General features: G+C 35.5%; 1 protein-coding gene and 2 long non-coding RNA genes across 4 annotated transcripts; all 3 read right to left on the bottom strand.

Moving 5' to 3' along the window:
- Positions 1-411: 411 nt before the first annotated feature.
- Positions 412-4011, bottom strand: LOC131947714 (cysteine-rich motor neuron 1 protein-like). Its single transcript, XM_059308994.1, has 5 exons — positions 3988-4011; positions 3701-3785; positions 3147-3272; positions 1681-1782; positions 412-553 (listed from the first exon to the last, which is right to left on the bottom strand). Exons 2-5 carry the CDS (start codon positions 3776-3778, stop codon positions 545-547), a joined length of 315 nt encoding a protein of 104 aa, XP_059164977.1. The 5' UTR covers positions 3779-3785; positions 3988-4011; the 3' UTR covers positions 412-544.
- Positions 4012-10821: 6810 nt separating this feature from the next.
- On the bottom strand, positions 10822-15231 carry LOC131947703 (uncharacterized). Its single transcript, XR_009387910.1, has 3 exons — positions 15122-15231; positions 11181-11282; positions 10822-10952 (listed from the first exon to the last, which is right to left on the bottom strand). It is a non-coding gene; the product is annotated as an uncharacterized LOC131947703 (long non-coding RNA).
- A 4-nt stretch (positions 15232-15235) lies between these two features.
- LOC131947704 (uncharacterized) lies at positions 15236-16795 on the bottom strand. Of its 2 annotated transcripts, none has more exons than XR_009387911.1 (3): positions 16766-16795; positions 16452-16541; positions 15236-15290 (listed from the first exon to the last, which is right to left on the bottom strand). It is a non-coding gene; the product is annotated as an uncharacterized LOC131947704 (long non-coding RNA). The 2 variants fall into 2 exon arrangements; XR_009387912.1 differs by having other exon boundaries at positions 16452-16564; positions 16766-16793.
- Positions 16796-17274: the final 479 nt, after the last annotated feature.

Raw genomic sequence — 17274 nt, 5'->3', positions numbered from 1 at the left:
TGCCGACCCACAGGTAATCTATCACAATTTTCAAACTTGTAGTGACGTTTTTTTTTTATTTTGACAAAACCTGTGGTAATAATGTACAACAGAAAATCAGTTCACATCTAATCATTACATTGAATGTTTTTCGTGAGGGATTTCAGTAAACAATTAAACTATTAACTAGTGGTATATACAGACGAAGATTGTTTTATTAAAAGTTGTGTTATTAAGATTTTTGAGAACCATGCAAACGGTCTGATTCATTTCCAAGATGTTTGTAGCCACAAACAAATATATTAAGTGATCGTAGTACAAAATTTGGAGGCAAAAAACAACTATATAGGCTTACATGTGAATCGTAATTTAACCCTTTAATAGAAAACAACATTCAGTGAATAAAACTAAATCAAGAAACAGCAACTAAAATACGATTTCAGGAATTCAAAGTTTAATATTGAAGATTTGTCATTGATATATTTCTTTAATTATCTGTCCAGTAACAGCGTTAGAAAAACTTCTTGAAATCTTGAACAGGATCCACGTAGGCTTGAGGTCTTGACTAGATGACCTGTTCATAAACACGTACATGTTAGCATCTACGGAAAATGTGATGTCAGCTTCATTATACATGGAGCACACTAGATGATATACTTTCATCTTTCTTTCGAACACTATAACAACATTACATTAAAGTAAGAAAAAAAATCTGATTAAATTGTCAGCTAAAACATTTGAACGGAACATAATGCACAGACTACTGATTACTGTCCATTATTTACATATAACCTATGAATTACTGCCCATAATCTACAGATTACTGCCCATAATCTACAGATTACTGCCCATAATCTACAGATTACTACCCATAACCTACAGATTACTGACCATAATCTACAGATTACTGCCCATAACCTACAGATTACTGACCATAATCTACAGATTACTGCCCATAACCTACAGATTACTGTCCATAACCTACAGATTACTGACCATAATCTACAGATTACTGCCCATAACCTACAGATTACAGCTCATAATCTACAGATAACTGCTTATAATCTACAGATTACAGCCCATAATCTACAGATTACTGCCCATAATCTACAGATTACTGCCCACAATCTACAGATAACTGCTTATAATCTACAGATTACTGCCCACAATCTACAGATAACTGCTTATAATCTACAGATTACAGCCCATAATCTACAGATAACTGCCCATAATCTACAGATTACTGCCCATAATCTACAGATTACTACCCATAACCTACAGATTACTGACCATAATCTACAGATTACTACCCATAACCTACAGATTACTGACCATAATCTACAGATTACTGCCCATAACCTACAGATTACTGCCCATAACCTACAGATTACTGCCCATAATCTACAGATAACTGCCCATAATCTACAGATTACTGCCCATAATCTACAGATTACAGCCCATAATCTACAGATTATAGCCCATAACCTACAGATTACTGCCCATAATCTACAGATTATAGCCTATAATCTACAGATTACAGCCCATAATATACAGATTACTGCCCATAATCTACAGATTACTGCTCATAATCTATTGCCCATAACCAAATGATTACTGCCCATAACCAACAGATAACTACCCGCAGACTACTGATTACAGACAAAGGGCTAACGCTGAACAACGTTTAGAGCTTTGACTCACAACATTTTCTGGACACGCCATCCTAGTACACGCACGAACTGTGCCAGCACAGAAACATCTGTTACAATCAGGTGAAGGCATAGAATCTCCCGTTTGGTAGAACTGTCAAACACAAGTGGGGGGGGGGGTGGTTTTATAATTTAGAACAGGGGTCTCCAAACTTTTCAGCCCGAGGGCCGCATTAACTATCAAATATCAGTTCGGGGGCCAGTTTCTTTCAGGCATCACTTTGGGGGACCCCCCCCCCCCCCCCGCCCACACTTTCCCCGAAGAACGTCTACCCCCAACCTCCAATGAACTAATAGAAATATATACAAATTTAATGTGTAGAATGTTTTTCTCATTTGCTTGTCCAACCAAGCCTTTCTTTATGCCACATGTTCTTTCATCCATGAATTGCCAGGTAACTAAGGGTAGTTTAGTCCAAGTTATAATCAGCAAATGTTTTTTTTTTACTAATTGAATATCCTCTCCGGTAACAGTGTAATACATGTTTTGTAGGGAAGCCAGCTCTTGTGTTATGTTCATGTATTCTTCCACACCTCTAATGAACACAAGCAGTTGAGAGGCGGAACAGCTGTCCAGCGACTCATCCATTGCAATTGAAGCATGGCGAAACTTTCTTGCATTTTTCGCGATTTGAGTTACACAGTTTTCACCAATTTCTGTAACATGGCGGGCAATTGTTTTAAATTTTCTGGGCATAGTTCCTCAGCCACCCCCAACAATCCTTTTTTTCCGTGGACAAAATGATCTTAGCGGGCCGGATGAGAGGACCTCGCGGGCCGCATCCGGCCCGCGGGCCGTAGTTTGGAGACCCCTGATTTAGAACATGTAAATCATAAAATATGATGTTTAATTGTTATATAGGGACGGTGCGGCCTAGCGGTTGAAGTTCGATTGCTAACACGAAAGCCTCGAGTTCCAATCCGCGTTCAAGTCCAGCTCTGATGGATACCTAACTCACGTTAGGGAACTAAAAGGCGTCTGGGCATAGTGCCGACAACACTATAATATACCGAGGTCTTTGAAACAGATTAATTTTATTTCATCCGCTTCGTGTATCTTGGGCACGAACGGGAAAACATGATTCAGAATCATTATATACTTTTGCCAACCATAGATTAAAGAAGGCCGCATCTTTTAAGTCTGCCTCGAAGACAGTTTTGAAGAGAATGTGTATCCATATAAAAGTTGCATCTGTTCCCTTCACTAGTGATCATTTTTTAAAATAATTATTTAAAGGCCCTATAAAGTATATTTCAAAATACTGAGTCATGTCTCTTCTCACACGCCATATTAAAACGCTGAGCCCCTCCCCCCACCTAGGGACATTTACGGACTTTCACATGAGAGACAGGCTATGAGAATGATTGTTATGTATATACTGGGCTATGAGAATGAGGGTTATCTATATACCTGGCTATGTACAAACCGGGCTATTAGAATGAGGGCTATGTACATACCGTCCCATCCAAGTAGCAGCCAGGCTGATGTTCTGGACATGCCATTAAGGTGCACATAATCCCAGGTCCACTGCAGATACAGGTGTTACAGCTGTCTACTGGCACCCTGTCACCTTGGTTGTATTCCTGACATGGGAAATAAAATGTATTCAGCCACAACTCACAGGGTTAGTACTGTATTTAGTCATCTTAATATTCATTATTTTAAACAAGATAAACTTCTAATAACAGTTTCGTATTTTCGGGAGTCACAAGTATTTAATAAAACCAAATTACTCGAAATGTTATTTTAACTATTCAATTGATTATATATATATATATATATGCTGAAAAAATAATTTTGTTTAAAAAAAAGTCGCATATGCATATATCAAATAATTTAATTTATTTAATTTATTAACTTACACTATTTAAGTTTTGTTTGACAAAACTTTGTTATAAGTGGCAGATATTGATTTGCATCAAGTAATACTAACGAACCTGATGTGAATAAATGAAAACAATATTTGGCTTGCGCTGATGCCTCTTTTATAGAAACTTTAAAAAATGCTTACCACTCCTTCATGAATGCATGTCTGGCCAGCGGCATAGGCAACATACAGGGCCAAAGTAATAAACAGCAGGCACGTCATTCTTGCTCTGTCACGGAATTGTATTAGTAATATATAAAAAATGAGATTTTTAAAAATGTAAACAATTTAAAAATAGTTTTAGAGACTAATATATATATATATATACATATATATATATATATATATATATATATATATATATATATATATATATATATATATATATATATATATATATATATATATATATATATTATATATATATGCACCCTGTTGCGAAATCTGATGTAGATGTGTTCGACCAAGGTGAAAACCCCAAGTTTTATACACACTCCAACCTGTTACATTGGCATCGTTAATTTTTAGCAATTTTCGCACCAGGCTAAGCAATTTTCGCACCAGACTAAATAAACGAGGCTTGTGTTAAAATGTCAGATACAAGAGGATAGTTTGGTCTCGTATGTTTAATTACAACTAATTATGCCCAATTCGTATTTTCCAATTAAGTAATTATCTAGTCCCAGATGGTGACAGATCGTGATGCTCATTAAGTAAAGGTAACATTAATTTACAAGGTAATTATTTACATCAAACTAGACGAGGTGGCATGTTCTTCACTAGTATTTTTTGTAATGATGGTGGTTCCTAAAAATTACGTATTATGCTCCATTACTAGTAAGATTTATTGGGCGGATTGGGGCTTAATCCCCGAAACCTTTTACGAAAAGTATACTGGTGTATTATTAGTATAAGATGGTTAATTTTGCTTGAAGTAATCTGGACGTAAAACCTCTTTTATTGCTTGTTACTTCCAAATCGAGGCAGAAATTTGCAGGAATAGATTATTTGTGCATCTATTGCATCATAATCGCTGTAAATTATTCCACCTGTACTCATTAAGAAGCTGTTTAGGACATGAAATACATTGAAACACAAGTTTGAAATCGGCTATTTGCTATTTGCTATTTTACACTCAATATTCTTCTTCGTTATACGCATTATGACCTTAGAATTTTTTTTCTGGAATTGCTTCCATAGCATTTTTTCATTAAAAAAAACTAAAAGGCAGCATTTTTAAATACATTTTTCTCTTGTACATGGGTTGCCGTCCTCAGCTAACCAGCCTCGTCTTCCCGGGCTTCGAACTCGAAACTTTTGGAATAAGTGTAATCCGAATCTTATTGGGTCGCTGTTCCTATTGATCGGAGTTTGTAATGTAACGCTGTGCTCTTGGGAGCGATGGTTACCACTTGTCCCATGTCTTGTGACCTCTGGGATTTGGGTAGTTTCTGACACTACAGGACGGCAGTACAAGGTTAAGATGCTCGTTATATTGTGAAAGATATTAGGGAGAATATTCTTAATGAAGCTAACGCCAATCATTTATTGTGTGTATGTTATGACAATGTGTGTTGTCGGTTGCTAACAGCTATTGGTATACCTTTATTATGCAGTATTTGTTTTATTGTGAGATAATGTCTGCAGTATATTTTTGCATGTCATTAGTGTTGTATCGTGTGTCATTATTATGCCAGTCTTAATAAGTTGAAGACTCAAACAGGCATAGTTATTGTTCGCATAATTACTATTACCGCATATTGCGGGCTAGAAAGATTGTGATTAGATGTGCCTTATGTAGTGCCGGGGCCAGGTTATTTAGCGCCCTAGGCAAAACTTATTAAAACATCCTCTTTCACACACATTAATTACAAAAACATGTGTATAAGAAAACACTTAGTTTTAATTGAACTGTTAATTTATTATCAATTGCATAAAGGTTACAAGTAGACTGCAAAATCAAAATCTAATTTTACTTGCCTCCTTCGTCGCGAAAGTTTGTACTAATTCCTTCAACTCCAGTATTGTTCCTAAGTCTACTAGTCTACTTTTACGACATGGTCCCCTTCCCCCCACCCCTTCCCCTCTTTTAAGCTGGAATGTCTAGAGTTAGAATTGTAAAATGTCAATAATGCGTGTTTATGTAATGATTTTTAGTTTTTGAAAAATAAAAGTTTACTAAATGTTATAGATTCCAGCCTACACGTGGTATATATTAATCGTTTAGGAGTTAGTCAAAATTTGAAAAATACACTTATCTAATGAGATAATTAATTTATGCCACAGTGCAGAGTTTCTCAAACATGGCAATATTTCCAAGATTTATTTTCTTCGGCGATTTTGCGGCTTTAATAAAAATGACCCGAGATTATCATGGAAAGTGATAATATTCATTCATTTTCCTTGAAGATTCAGGTTAAGCTTATGTTGATGTTCGAAAAAATCTGCTAGGTATGATACTCTCTCCAACCACGCTTCTAAGAACAATTTCACAGCCGTTTCAACATATTTTATACATCGAGTTTCAAAAAACGTATTTATTTTCTCCATGCTATCTTCACAAAATAGAAACTCTTCTTTGCTATCATCTGAATGAATATAGACAAAGACCAGCAACTGCTAAAACGAACTCACGACTGTTGATTCATCAACTTGAAAAGCAAACAATGGTAAAAGCTTGATTTCATTAGAAATTCGTATTTTTAACATCTACGGACATGTCTGCTATAAACCGCTGAATAGTATTATTAGGGAGAGATATTTGTTGAATGTTTACTGCACTAGAATCCCCAAAAGTTAACTTCACCATCTTTAACATGCAGCGTTTAATGAGACTTTTTTCTGTTGATTTTTTTTTTTTTTTGCTTGGCATTCTGTATCGCGACTTCATTTAATAATTGTACTAAAACTGTGTTTCCTTGGTGAAAACTTCCTGTTCGATCAAGTCTCTGACGTTTGCAACAAGCTTCATGCCGAAAAAAGAACTCTATATCTTTTTTGGTGTGTTCCGAATGTCTCAAATGTCGTTCTAGTTTTGAAGATTTCATTAACTCATGACTGAGAAAAAATGTATACAGTACGCATTGCTTCTTCTTTATTCCATTTCCAGTGATGTTAGTAAAGCAGAATTTCAAACTTCTAAATATTTTATGTTTTGTTTCACATTACTAGGGTTTAGTATACCAGTTGGCGACCCCAAAGAAAGCCCTTCGCGACCCCAAGGTCGCGACCCCAAGTTTGGGAACCCGTGATCTATACAATACAATTTTCTCGGCCTAAACGTATAAAATTTACTTTATCTATTTGGAGTCTAGATCTAGAGATTCTAGATCTAGACTAGATCTAGATCTAGACTAGATCTAGATCTACGCAAAAACTAGACGTTGACCCTAAAATCTAAATTAGATTCTAGATCTAGATCTAGATTCTAGATTTAGACTCTAAATTATATTCCAATAATAAATTTTATTATTTTATAGACATTTTTGTTTGTTTAGCTATGGAATTGGCTAATTTGAGATAATTTTTTTGAAAGAATAGGCCTATTAGTTAAATTTCTTTAATACGCTTTTTATTCTTCATCAATTATAAGGTGCCTAAATAGCTGAGATGATAGTGTACTTGATACCATGCGGGTGGTACAGGCAGTGGCGGAACTAGAAAAAAAAAGGCTCCCCCGCAAAGAAAAAATTAGGGCCCCTTATATATATATATATATATATATATATATATATATATATATATATATATATATATATATATATATATATATATATATATATGTATGTATGTATATATGTATATATGTATATATATATATATATATATATATATATATATATATATATATACATACAATCTATATCCTGAGTAATTTAGTCTACTTCATTGCAATCGATAACCATTCTGAGAGAACAAACCAGAAAAATTTAGTCCAAACTCATCTTGAGATACAGATATAACATACACATGCTGGTCAAAAATATATAAAGACGTAAGCTTGATTCGTGAATGGTTTCTCGCGTTATGTTTATTTTTTTCATTTTTGGCTTTTATAATATCAATTTTGAAAACATTGATTTTTATAGCTATACTATTGTATAGTACGTTTTATTTAAGTAACAATTCAGAGAATCAATTGCTTTTTTATATACATAGTACAAAACTATTTAAATAAGCTTCGTGGGCATCCCTATTTTAAAGAAGGGCAGTAAGTCATGGAAGTAGTGTGAATGTTTACCTACCTTTCAAACTATAGCTCTTGTAGATTTTAAAATATTTTTCTACGCAACAATCTCTGCTATAGTAGACCTGCTGTTTTTTTTTTTTACAAAACCTCTTTCAAAACGCATGAAAAACATAATTCCTGTAAAAAAAATTCATTGTTTTTTGGTCGGAACAGGGCCCCTAAACGTCCTGGGCCCCCCCGCATTGCGGGGTCTGGCGGTATGGTAGTTCCGCCCCTGGGTACAGGTTCTAGAAACAAAAACTCAAATTGATTTATTTTTCAATTTGTTTTTATATGTTAATCTTCCGATTTTAGAATATAAAGAAAGTAACTATTTCAGTCAGATTTGATCTAGATATATAGATCTACTTATCAAGACATACGCTATGAAATTTAAAAAAAAAAATTATCGGTCAAACTAATACAAATTACTTTAAAAAAAAAAAAACAACATAATAACTATTTTATAAAATATTAGGATATTGGTAGCTTTTTTGTTTATTTAAATGTGCTGGATTTAGGATTAGGATATTGGTAGCCTTTGTTTATTAAAATGTGCTGGATTTAGGATTAGGATATTGGTAGCCTTTGTTTATTTAAATGTGCTGGATTTAGGATTAGGATATTGGTAGCCTTTGTTTATTAAAATGTGCCGGATTTTTTGCTATTTTAGTTATTTCTTTATTTTGTCAATAATATATCAACGTGTATTGTTGCATTTTGATCAATAACTATTTTATAACTTGTTATTTCCAAATATTATAACATTAAAAATATATAGGTCTATAATTCACGTGAAACGGGTACCGAAGGCTAGTTTTATATAAACGTAGAATTATGCAAGGATTTATCTCCCTTCTATTAATCATAAAGAAACAATTACAGTCAAAGGATATAACTTATACAAAGTAGTTAAATTGACCAAGCAGAAATAAAATGAATTTTATAAAACACTATTAAGTGCTGTACTTTCATTTAACTACATATGTATATAGTTAGTCATTTATAGTCTATGTATAATCTATCAAAATGATGAATTTGAATTATTGATTACCTAACACCTTATGTTGTTTGAAAGTATTAACACATTAGCTCAATTATAAGATTAGTGCACACAATTTATAATTCTTATTTAAAATTGAATATCTACATCACTTCTTTTTCATATATTTCTTGATCCCTAAAGGGATATAAAGTATAAAAATTGATTGTTCTAACCCAGCTTAGTCACATCGCCTTGGGCCAACTTTGGGACATGGAAAATTTAGGAAACATGGAACGATAGATCAGCATAACAGCAACCAATTTTTTGTCACATCGCCTTGGGCCAACTTTGGGACATGGAAAATTTAGGAAACATGGAACGATAGATCAGCATAACAGCAACCAACTTTTTGTCACATCGCCTTGGGCCAACTTTGGGACATGGAAAATTTAGGAAACATGGAACGATAGATCAGCATAACAGCAACCAATTTTTTGTCACATCGCCTTGGGCCAACTTTGGGACATGGAAAATTTAGGAAACATGGAACGATAGATCAGCATAACAGCAACCAACTTTTTGTCACATCGCCTTGGGCCAACTTTGGGACATGGAAAATTTAGGAAACATGGAACGATAGATCAGCATAACAGCAACCAATTTTTTGTCACATCGCCTTGGGCCAACTTTGGGACATGGAAAATTTAGGAAACATGGAACGATAGATCAGCATAACAGCAACCAACTTTTTGTCACATCGCCTTGGGCCAACTTTGGGACATGGAAAATTTAGGAAACATGGAACGATAGATCAGCATAACAGCAACCAATTTTTTGTCACATCGCCTTGGGCCAACTTTGGGACATGGAAAATTTAGGAAACATGGAACGATAGATCAGCATAACAGCAACCAACTTTTTGTCACATCGCCTTGGGCCAACTTTGGGACATGGAAAATTTAGGAAACATGGAACGATAGATCAGCATAACAGCAACCAATTTTTTGTCACATCGCCTTGGGCCAACTTTGGGACATGGAAAATTTAGGAAACATGGAACGATAGATCAGCATAACAGCAACCAATTTTTTGTCACATCGCCTTGGGCCAACTTTGGGACATGGAAAATTTAGGAAACATGGAACGATAGATCAGCATAACAGCAACCAACTTTTTGTCACATCGCCTTGGGCCAACTTTGGGACATGGAAAATTTAGGAAACATGGAACGATAGATCAGCATAACAGCAACCAATTTCTCGCGAGTGTTTTTTTTATTTCTGGCCATGGGTCGCAACAGTGTGAACTTTTGGCTTCACAGCTGAGAGTGGGGAACAGTGAACGAAACTAATAGAGTTGCTCCCCCTAATCATTGTTTTAATTAAGCTTTATGCCATTTTACTTTCTTCATTTATTTACTATATATACACTTTAAGAGTCCTTCTGATATATATCTAGTCATGTAAATCTATTTTGATACTGGCTTGTTACAATGTGATTGTTGGCCTGATGTGTTTTGCTTACAAGGTCTATGCAAGTATTTGTTATAGGTTGTAATATTTTAGTGTAACTTTGGCAGGTGCATCCTAGTGTTTCCTTTATTTAGGGGTATACGTCACATTCTATACCTCAACTACATTCATAGTCGTCGTAATGTAAGATCACGGGTATATGTAGAGTTTTTGTGTTGTCTCACAGTGGCAGCCGCTAAAAGCACTAAACCTTAATCGGTGACCATGATACCCTATCCCCACTAAGACAATACCTAACTACTTAAGGTATACAGGTAATCTGATTGAGCACATTAGGTCTTATATTTTACACAAAAAGTATATATATATAATTATATATAGGCCTATATATATATATATATATATATATATATATATATATAAATATATATATATATATATATATATATATATATATATATATATATATATATATATATATATATATATATATATATATATTGTTTATTACTTACAATGGAAATTTTATTTTAAAAATATCAATGTTTGACAGAAATCGAAATAACAAATATTTTCCAAATAAAACAATTCTATTTAGACACGTGATGTAATTGAATTATTTTACATTTTTTTTCTGTTCAGTAGCAGCGCTTGTTATCCGAGACACGAGGTAAAGAGGAGCTAAGCGACATCGTGTCCTGTCTAGTTTTCCTGTTCATAATGAAGAGAAATATGAAAACGACTAGCAGTGCGAATACATTACATGGGAAATCATCCTAATATAAACTTGAGGTAATGAAGAAACGTCATGGGAGATAATTTTATTTAAACTTGAGCTAATAAACACATGTCATGGGAGATAGTTTTAATGTAAACTTAAGGTAATGAAACTGTTTAAAATTTTAAGGCATGACCAAATGACGAAAACATTTTACTTACGTCATCTCTTGGACACACCCTCCTACCACAGTCCCGAGCTCTGCCGTCACAGAAACAGCTGTTGCAATCAGGTGAAGGCATCAAATCTCCGAGCCGATAGAACTATCAAAAAAGGGTGAAAGTGTGAGGGCTTCAGAAATCTCATAGAATACACTAACAACACAATAATGTTAGGTATAACAGTCGTCTCTTTTATTTTCCACAATCACCTTTCCAGTTCCACATCAACCTGTCTAATTTCACCTCAACCTTCAACTTTCCTCCGCATTCAATCCTACACACCTGTTTTCTCTCGCTCACAATACAACCAACTCGACCAGTCGCTTACCTTCTACCCTCGTTCACTCCGTACACAATACACGTCAACACTCCCGACCTCGCGTCTCGCTACTGAATACATACACACGCAGTGATACGTCCCACGTATACACCTTTCATACACATTACCTCACAACAGAAAGGATCTATACATGTAAAGCAAAGTGGTTGGGTGCCCGATAGGGCACTTCCCGGCGCCGCAGGCGCGTCAAATTTGGCACGATGATGCCTTGGGGCGATAGAACACGAGGGCCAGTGACGGTTGGCCGAAACGTCCACGGAAAGGGGGTCAAAACTGACCTCGACTGACCTGAGCCTTATATGGGCTATATTACGAAAAAAACCTTTTGCCGATCGACCCCCCTTGATATCTTATGAGGTGGTAGGAGATCGCTTAAGGGTGTCACAAAAAACTCGCCATGTCCGGGAAAAATCTGGAAATGGGTCAGAACTGACCAGCCGTATTTCCCTATATAATCTTTGTATTTTATGGGAAAAACAGAGGGTCATTTCAACGCGGATTTTTGGGTACTTAAACTCAGTATATCTAGCTAATTTTTTGCATGCTCCTAGGTAAATGGCTTGATCTTTAGGGAAAACTGTCGGTTTGACTCAAAGCCCTCGACGAGGGCTAAAACATGACCGCGAGTAAAATTCTCATTATACGAGATATATATAAATAAATTGACGAACGATCCCCTAATATTTTGTGATGTCCTAGACCGACCCTGAAGGGTAACAAAAAACATTATTATTATAAAACCCTTAGAAACGTTTGATTTGTACATACGGCGTATTTTCCCTATATCAACAATTGTTTGTGAAATTAGTAATGTAAGACTGTCATTTGGTCTATGAACAGGGGAGGTTGCTTTTTAATGTAATAATTTTTAAATATTTTATATACTATTTATAAGAAAAAACAAAAATCATATATTATAGCATTCTTTTAAATAGAAATTTTGTTATAAATTACGTTTTGTATTGTACTGAAATTGTAAACATTAATTACAAAAGTAATTTAATATAATAATTTGTGATATACTATTTAAAAAGCCCTTGCAGTTCTAATAACCTTGCGAGTAATAACTATGCGAATATTCCATCAAAGTTTGAATGATACGAAATTACTCAACTGTATAAATTCAGGCCCTAAGCATTTAACATAACAGCCAATCACCTATCAATTAATCATTCAATTTCTCTTTTTTTTTCAAACCTAAGCGAATCTAGGCAGTATGCCTTGTATTTTTTATAATTAAAACAGAATGTGGTATATCTAGATAAGAGATTACTCAGATACGTATCTTCCACTAAAAGTTTGTTTAGTGTCTGCTACTGTTTTAAACCCAAGATATTAAAAATGTTGAATTGGATATTCATATTTCCCAAATTAGTCTAAATTCATTAGAATACACGACATGAGGTAATAGAAGAATACACTGGCTTCACTTTAATGATCAGCTATAGCTGTGTGGCTTAGATGTCTGGTCAATTGGCATTTTGTTTTTAGAATCTGGTTGATCAATCAAATTGTTTTAATTTGTTTTTAAATATATTTTGATATTGTATGGAAATTGCAGAAACAAAATAATCCAACGTTGCTATTGTATTTCAATTCTTAATTTAATATTATATATATATATATATATATATATATATATATATATATATATATATATATATATATATATATATATATATATATATATATATATATAATTCTCTTCATGGAGTGAGCATGCAAGACACCACCACGTAAGCACGCCGACCCTCCCCCCTCCCTCGCTCTCGCAGACCATATTGCTACCACCACCACCAGTCTGATGAGCTGTTTACAATCATAGAGCCGGGTCGAATTGGTGACTGCTATTAGGGGCAGATAATTTAGTTTTGAAACAAAAGGGAGGTAAAAACATGTTCTGCTTGATCTTTTCATTGTTGTCTGTAAACTGTCGCCACGGACGGCTGCTTGCGCGAGGGGGGGGGGGGGGAATTGGAAGGTGAATGTGAGGATAATCGTCCTCCACTAGCTATTGATAGTGTTTTAAAGCAAAACATTTTCTGTCGCAGCTATACACAAATTATAAATTAATGATAAATAAAAAATAAAATACTTAAAAAAAACTTTTTAAAAAACCACGTTTTTCTTGTGGACTAAAAAGTAGAAAATAACTATTTACATACATTTGATGACAAAAAACGTGGGTACGTTCACCATCAAATTTCCCGACCCATCTGCCCGACCCACGTTTTTTGTCATCAAATGTATGTAAATAGTTATTTTCTACTTTTTAGTCCACAAGAAAAACGTGGTTTTTTAAAAAGTTTTTTTTAAGTATTTTATTTTCTCCTTTTTAGTCCGTTGCTACACATGAAAAACGTGGTTTTTAAAAAGTTTTTTATATAGTTTATTTTCTACTTTATCTAATCACTTGATTAAGTATGACTTGACTAAGTGTTTTTAAATACACGGACTAAAAAAATCTTGAGCGACCGATACGCTTTAAACAGAGAAAGGGTGTAATTTACGTTGCTGGCGTCGAGATCTACTCACGAATCACGTGATCAAATCTCCCATAAACAAACAAATAAACGCGAAGCTGAGTTAAGGAAAAACGTGTTTATGTGTATTTTAGCATGCCCAGCGTACCAACCGTGTCACCGTTAACAATGTGTTACCGTGTCCGTTCTCCTTTTTAGTCCGTTGCTACACATAAAAAACGTGGTTTTTTTTTTTTTAAATTTTAAGTATTTTATTTTCTCCTTTTTAGTCCGTTGCTACACATGAAAAACGTGGTTTTTAAAAAAGTGTTTATAAATACACGGACTAAAAATCTTGAGCGACCACGATTCGAACCTGGGTTGTCGCGGCCGCAACGCGAAGTACTAACCACTATACGATCACGGCCAGCGCGCTCACATCGATTGGGGCCGAAGTAACTGTGTCAATAGGCCTCAAGTCTTGTCGGTATCTTTAGAAATCATGTCCTCAATTTTATGGTCCTTGGGGCGTAATTAAATTAAGCTAATTACGGTCACTAATTGCTAGTTTTTATGATTGCATCTGAAATTGTTAGGCGAAAGTAGCATGCATGCCAAATTTCAGGTCTCTAGAGCAATCAGAAGTGGGCTAATTTTCGATGTCAATTTTAACAACAAACATCCAAACAACCAAACAACCAAACAAACAAACGCGAAGCTGAGTTAAGAAAAACGTGTTAATAAAAAAACGTGTTAATAAAACAACTAAATAGCAGCGTATTTTACGTCGCGGGTCAGCTCGTTGCAATAGTTTACCTGCTCTATTGTGCCACAATTAAGACAGAATTGACAAGAAATCTCTCAACAGGTCAAAAAATGGCCAGATGCAAGGTAATATTAAACAGAGTGAGAAATCCTAAAAATATTTCATCTGGAATTAACCACGATTTTGACATAAGCAGGTCAATATATTTAACAACAGTTTGAACGAAATGTCATTGTTTTATGTCATTTTTCGACAACCACACCTTCCCCCTCCCCAACCCCTCCTCCATCCACTAATAATTATATATATATATATATATATATATATATATATATATATATATGGTATTATAGACAAATAAAAAGATACATACCTTCCCGTCGTGGTAACAGCCCTGTGGATTCCCTGGACATTCCTTGCGGGTACACGCAATACCAGGTAGTCGGCACATGCATTGGTTACAGTCTATGGAGAATCTGTCGCCTAGGTCGGCACATGCATTGGTTACAGTCTATGGAGAATCTGTCGCCTAGGTTGTATTCCTGAGAGGGAGAGACAGAGAGAGAGGGGGGACACAGGGAGATAGGGGGGACGGATAGACAGGGAGAGAGGGGGAGAGGGAGAGACGAAGAGACAGGGGAGAGAGGGGAGACGGGGACACAGGGAGAGAGAGGGGAGACGGAGAGACAGGGAGAGACAGGGAGAGAGGGGGAGAGAGGGGGAGACAGAGAGACAGGGAGAAACAGGGAGAGACAAGGAGAGAGGGGGAGACGGAGAGACAGGGAGAGAGGTGGAGACGGAGAGACAGGGAGAGACAGGGAGAGACAGGTAGAGAGGGGGAGAGAGGGGGGACACAGGGAGAGAGAGGGGAGACGGGGACACAGGGAGAAATAGGGAGAGAGAGGGAGACGGAGAGACAGTGAGAGAGGGGGAGAGAGGGTTGACACAGGGAGAGAGGGGACACGGGGACACAGGGAGAGACAGGGAGAGAGGGGGAGACGGAGAGACAGGGAGAGAAGGGGAGACGGAGAGACAGGGAGAGAGGGGGAGACGGAGAGACACGGAGAGAGGGGGAGACGGAGAGACACGGAGAGAGGGGGGAGTCGGGGAGAGGGGAGAGAGGGGAGAGAGGGGGAGACGGAGAGAGACGGGTGAGACGGAGAGAGGGGGAGACGGAGAGAGAGGGGGGGGGAGAACGGGCAGAGGGAGAGATTATAGGCCTTTTAATTTCCACAGTTGTCGTTGCTCTATTTTATAACATGAACTTCACATTGTTTTATAAATCCAAATGGTACTGGGTAATTATTTTACACATAGTATATTTGTTATATAATTAACTACTAAAATTTATATCAAAAACAAAAAAACAACTCATATATTAAAGTAAAACTTGTTCATGTGTTATATTTAATAATAGCAATAGAAATGTGAAGTTGCTCGTTTAAAATAAAACTAAATTGCTGTTTAGCAAAAACATTAGCAAAAACTTGTCAATTACAGTTTGAAAAATTTCTAGGATTACATAGAGGTGGGGAGGGAGAACATATTTTATTATTAATGTAGGACTTCTAAATGACTTCAATGACGATAGGCAATGTATTTTTTTTTAATTTATCTAAATTATCTTTAACTTATTGTAGAGGAATGGGTATAAATTGACGTAGTTTTTAATAAGAGATACAAGTGCGAAAAGATAATCTCACCACTCCTTCGTGAAGGCATCCTTCGTGAGCGGCGACATGGGCCGCAAACAGAGAAACAGTCATAAACAGGAGATACTTCATTCTTGGTCCCTATGGAAATGTTTATACTAACGCTTAAACAAAACAATATATATATATATATATATATATATATATATATATATATATATATATATATATATATATATATATATATATATATATATATATATATATATATATATATATATATAAGTATATATATATATATATAAATATATATATATATATGTTACATAAAATATCTGAAACACAAAACATGAAAGCATATATACGCCTTGTTACAAATGCTTATGAGAGTGTACTCTACAAAGGCTAAAGCCACCATATTTATACTCACTTCCATGCCAGTGGTGTTGCCATAACTTGATAACTTTTCTTTGAGGTAGGACGAGGTTTAAAAAGGTTATCAGTGGCATGAAGGGGTTGTAGCCTCCCCCCCCCCCCCCACCCATCCACACCAGCGACCAACGCCGCTGTGTTGAACTATTAGCTTGATTGGTGTCGGTAATTCCCTGCAATTTTTTATAACAAGCTAAAATAGCAAAGCATTTTTGTAATGTTGAATAACTTGCCCTAAATAGCTGTAAACACTTGCCCCCTTTTTTTACTACCAGGCAATGTATATTTAGAAGGTCACGTGACTGACCTTAGTGTTTAGCTGTAAAGGTTATTTACTGGCTGTGTGTACTTTTGAGTACCAAGTAACATGTTTTTCACTAGCATTTCATCAACAGGACAGTATCTATAGAAATTAATGTGTTATGTTACAACAAATCAAATA

Source organism: Physella acuta, unplaced genomic scaffold (genome assembly GCF_028476545.2).
Source record: "Physella acuta isolate Inbredline_101_S28 unplaced genomic scaffold, ASM2847654v3 ptg000604l, whole genome shotgun sequence".
Lineage (NCBI taxonomy): Eukaryota > Metazoa > Mollusca > Gastropoda > Physidae > Physella > Physella acuta.
This window is presented reverse-complemented; position numbering and strand designations above follow the sequence as displayed.

Bases quoted from the DNA above. Each gene is read 5' to 3' on its own strand.
- LOC131947714 (XM_059308994.1), bottom strand. From the start codon at position 3,778: ATGACGTGCCTGCTGTTTATTACTTTGGCCCTGTATGTTGCCTATGCC. The intron at 3,273-3,700 runs GTAAGCATTTTT...TTCCCATGTCAG, and splicing joins CATGCATTCATGAAGGAGTG to GAATACAACCAAGGTGACAG. The intron at 1,783-3,146 runs GTATGTACATAG...TGTGTTTGACAG, and splicing joins GCTGCTACTTGGATGGGACG to TTCTACCAAACGGGAGATTC.